Here is a 4,745-nt window from a genome sequence, read left to right on the forward strand (position 1 = left end):
ACTTGGCTCCTGTGTGGCGGGTCTTCTCTCAGTGTGGCGGATCTTCTCTCAGTGTGGCGGGTCTTCTCTCAGTGTGGCGGATCTTCTCTCAGTGTGGAGGGTCTTCTCTCAGTGTGGCGGGCCTTTCTCTCAGTGTGGAGGGTCTTCTCTCAGTGTGGCGGGCCTTTCTCTCAGTGTGGCGGGTCTTCTCTCAGTGTGGCGGATCTTCTCTCAGTGTGGAGGGTCTTCTCTCAGTGTGGCGGGCCTTTCTCTCAGTGTTTAGGTCCTTTCTCTCAGTGTGGAGGGTCTTCTCTCAGTGTGGAGGGTCTTCTCTCAGTGTGGAGGGCCTTTCTCTCAGTGTGGCGGGTCTTCTCTCAGTGTGGAGGGTCTTCTCTCAGTGTGGCGGATCTTCTCTCAGTGTGGCGGGTCTTCTCTCAGTGTGGAGGGTCTTCTCTCAGTGTGGCGGGTCTTCTCTCAGTGTGGCGGGTCTTCTCTCAGTGTGGAGGGTCTTCTCTCAGTGTGGCGGGTCTTCTCTCAGTGTGGAGGGTCTTTCTCTCAGTGTGGAGGTCCTTTCTCTCAGTGTGGAGGGTCTTTCTCTCAGTGTGGAGGGTCTTTCTCTCAGTGTGGAGGTCCTTTCTCTCAGTGTGGAGGGCCTTTCTCTCAGTGTGGAGGGTCTTTCTCTCAGTGTGGCGGGCCTTTCTCTCAGTGTGGAGGGCCTTTCTCTCAGTGTGGCGGGCCTTTCTCTCAGTGTGGCGGGCCTTTCTCTCAGTGTGGAGGGCCTTTCTCTCAGTGTGGAGGGTCTTTCTCTCAGTGTGGCGGGCCTTTCTCTCAGTGTTTAGGGCCTTTCTCTCAGTGTGGCGGGCCTTTCTCTCAGAGTGGAGGGCCTTTCTCTCAGTGTGGCGGGCCTTTCTCTCAGTGTGGAGGGCCTTTCTCTCAGTGTGGAGGGCCTTTCTCTCAGTGTGGCGGGCCTTTCTCTCAGTGTGGAGGGTCTTTCTCTCAGTGTGGCGGGCCTTTCTCTCAGTGTGGAGGGCCTTTCTCTCAGTGTGGCGGGCCTTTCTCTCAGTGTGGCGGGCCTTTCTCTCAGTGTGGCGGGCCTTTCTCTCAGTGTGGAGGGCCTTTCTCTCAGTGTGGCGGGCCTTTCTCTCAGTGTGGAGGGTCTTTCTCTCAGTGTGGCGGGCCTTTCTCTCAGTGTGGCGGGCCTTTCTCTCAGTGTGGCGGGCCTTTCTCTCAGCGTGGAGGTCTTTTCTCTCAGTGTGGAGGGTTTTTCTCTCAGTGTGGAGGGTCTTCTCTCAGTGTGGAGGGTCTTTCTCTCAGTGTGGAGGGTCTTTCTCTCAGTGTGGAGGGTCTTCTCTCAGTGTGGCGAGTCTTCTCTCAGTGTGAGACTGAAGTGAGAGACTGTAGCGAGAGCTGGATATACTGCAGCGCTAGTCAAAAACATGGTTGATAGACTTCAATCTAGCCAAATGCAAAGTAATGAAGACTGGGAAAGAAGCCAAGAGGAACACTGAAAGCTAAAAAAACTCCAGGAAACAGTAAAAAGAAAGATATAAAGGAAGTATAACACCATAATTGTTATACTAATATATTATATATGCTAATAGCTTTCAGGTACCGAGGTAAATAGGCCTTCAGAACATTGGATATACAGCCTACGTGAGACCAATCTTTGAGGTATGCAGCCCTGGTTTTGATTTCACACCTGAAACATAGGATCTAAAACTAGATAATTTACAGCAGCACGCGACAAGACCAGTCGACGGACTGAGGGCGACTCAGTTACCGTGGGAGGCTGTGAATGCTCGACCTCACCTCGACAGAGCAAAGACCAAACAGAGCAGACATGACAACAACGTCCAAAATATCGAGGGGGAATTTGCAGTGGAAAAAGTTCCAATGCTGAAAATGCTGAACAAGATATATATATATATATATATATATATATATATATATATATATATATATATATATATATATATATATATATAGAGAGAGAGAGAGAGAGAGAGAGAGAGAGAGAGAGAGAGAGAGAGAGAGAGAGAGAGAGAGAGATAGAGAGAGAAAGAGAGCGAGAGAGAGAGAGAGAGAGAGAGAGAGATAGATAGATAGATAGATAGATAGAGAGAGAGAGAGAGAGAGAGAGAGAGAGAGAGAGAGAGAGAGAGAGAGAGAGAGAGAGAGAGAGAGAATGCAGGAACGACCAGTTTTCTCAGAAGCCTCAACCCAGGCCCCAACAAGCCCCTCCCACCGCCTTAACTGGCTAATTACCCGTGTTGACCCAAGCTAACTGCCCCTCGACCATCTTCACACCTGGGCTTGCCTATTAGCCTGCATCTGCCCCCCCACACCTGTAATTACCTGGGCATGTGATGCCCACCACCCAGGCTACCCATTTATGAGGCTGGTCGGAAATATATATATAAATATATATATATATATATATATATATATATATATATATATATATATATATATATATATATATATATATATATATATATATATATACATACGCCTCAAATGTCCCTCTGTCCCCCTTTGTCTGCCTTGTCTTACACTGAAAATGTCCTATTTATCAATCTCATACACTCTCACGAGAATTTTGTACGTCGTAATCATGTCTCCGCGATTCCGGTTCGCTTCGCTGTGGTAAGGTCCGGTCCTGTCAGCCTTTCGCTATTGTTGAATCCTCGCAATTCTGCTTCATTGTGGATTTTTCAAATGCTTTTTGTTTAGTATTTTGTTATAGAATGTATGAAACCTCTTAATACCCCTGAAGACTTCTTGCCATAAGTTTCTAAATGTTTCTGAATGAAACTTTCTTTGATGTTAATGATGATATTAACATTTAACATCCTTCTCGTTTACTGTTTCGTGGAGTCGTTTTTCTTCTACTTTGTGCTGTTTAAAATAGGTCTCGTTGCTCCCTTATGAGTTCTGGTTACCTTGCACTTATCTGGGTTGAAGTTAAGTAGCCATTTTAGTACGAGTGTTTATATTTGCGTCTGTAGGCTCGAGCTCTTAGCTCTTGGACCCCGCCTTTCTAGCCGACAGTTGTCTAGTGTATTGACTCCCGACTTAATTTTCTAGTCCCATTCCTACTATATATATATATATATATATATATATATATATATATATATATATATATATATATATATATATATATATATATATATATATATATATATATACATAACACACATATACATCCCCAGGAAGCAGCCGGTAGCAACTGTCTAACTCTCATGTACCTATTTACTGCTAGATGAACAGGTACATCAGGATGAAAGAAACTCTGCCCGGCTTTTCTCTCGACCGGGAATCGAACCTGGGTTCGTAGACTGCGACGCCCGAACACTGTCCGCAAGTGTGTATGTACTATTTGTGCCTGCAGGATCAAGCTGTGTGTGTTTGAGCATGCTTGCGTGCGTGCGTGCGTGTGAATGAGTGCACTTCATGGATAAGTAATCAGAGGCAATCATTAACATTACCAGGAACACCACCAAAACAACGCACCAACGCCGGCCATTGATCGACAATTCCCTCTCTCTCTCTCTCTCTCTCACACCGTAAATAATGTCTCGGGTTTTCTACTATAAATTTCCCCGTCCCGGCAAAACAAAAACACATAAAATAGAGTTTATACACTCACATGAAGTCAACAAATGTGTTGATATTTATTCTAGTCGAGGAGGAAGGGGGGGGGGGGGGGGAAGGGAACACGAAAGCGAATAACTGGTAGAATGAAGGAACAGGAATGAGAGAGGGAGACTCCGAGGGTGTGAGAGGATGAGGAATAGAAATGAGAGGGATTGGAAATGGGAAGGAAGAGGAATGAGACGGTGAGGAATTTAGACAGGCTAGGTATAGGCTGATCGCCTGCTGTAATGTTTACATCCATGGCGAGAGTAATGCATCACCACGACTGCTAAGGCTCTCCTCGACCACTCTCGCCAGGCAGGTCCAGCCGTGTGTATTCCTAGGCATCAGTGGGAGACCTGCTTCATGAACTCACTCAACCCGTTCTCGCAAATTCGTAAAGTCAATATTGACTTATTAACTACGTGCATAGGTGATATACTAAACATAATAGATACCCTTAAAAAGATTCATAGAAAACACCGACCTTACCTAACCTTGTTAGTATCTTAAGATAAGCATCTTATTGCTTCGTAATTACAATTATTACTTAACCTATACCTATTATAGGTTAGGTAATAATTGTAATTACGAAGCAATAAGATGCTTATCTTAAGATACTAACAAGGTTAGGTAAGGTCGGTGTTTTCTATGAATATTTTTAAGGGTATCTATTATGTTAAGTATGTCACCTATGCACATATTTAATAAGTCAATATTGACTTATTAAATTTGCGAACTCACTTGCACACTTCCTCCAACTTTATTAATTAAGTTGGGTTACGAACGGCGCTTGTGTAACAGCGCTAACCCTAGTTGTCATACCATGAGCCACGGCTCTTGGGTCCCTTAGTCCTTATTAATCGACCGGTGCATAGGTTGCAGAGCCTATTGGGCTCTGTTCTGTCATATATATACATTTAAAAATGTGTAGGCAGCTGGCCCTTACCCCTTTGTTCGCTGTAGTTCTTCTTGACACTTTGTGTGTGCGCGCGCGTGCGAGTGCGTCTGTCAATGTGTATAGTTCTTCTTGACACTTTGTGTGCGCGCGCGCGTGCGAGTGCGTCTGTCAATGTGTATAGTTCTTCTTGACACTTTGTGTGCGCGCGCGCGTGCGAGTGCGTCTG

At 45.4% G+C, this 4,745-nt stretch overlaps 1 protein-coding gene across 1 annotated transcript; it reads right to left on the reverse strand.

Annotated features, from left to right (window-relative positions):
* Positions 1-473: 473 nt before the first annotated feature.
* On the reverse strand, positions 474-2,831 carry LOC138359525 (zonadhesin-like). Its single transcript, XM_069318861.1, has 2 exons — positions 2,748-2,831; positions 474-1,262 (listed from the first exon to the last, which is right to left on the reverse strand). The coding sequence occupies exons 1-2, from the start codon at positions 2,829-2,831 to the stop codon at positions 474-476; spliced, it is 873 nt and encodes a 290-aa protein (XP_069174962.1).
* Between the last annotated feature and the right edge of the window lie 1,914 nt (positions 2,832-4,745).

Source organism: Procambarus clarkii, chromosome 91 (genome assembly GCF_040958095.1).
Source record: "Procambarus clarkii isolate CNS0578487 chromosome 91, FALCON_Pclarkii_2.0, whole genome shotgun sequence".
NCBI lineage: Eukaryota > Metazoa > Arthropoda > Malacostraca > Decapoda > Cambaridae > Procambarus > Procambarus clarkii.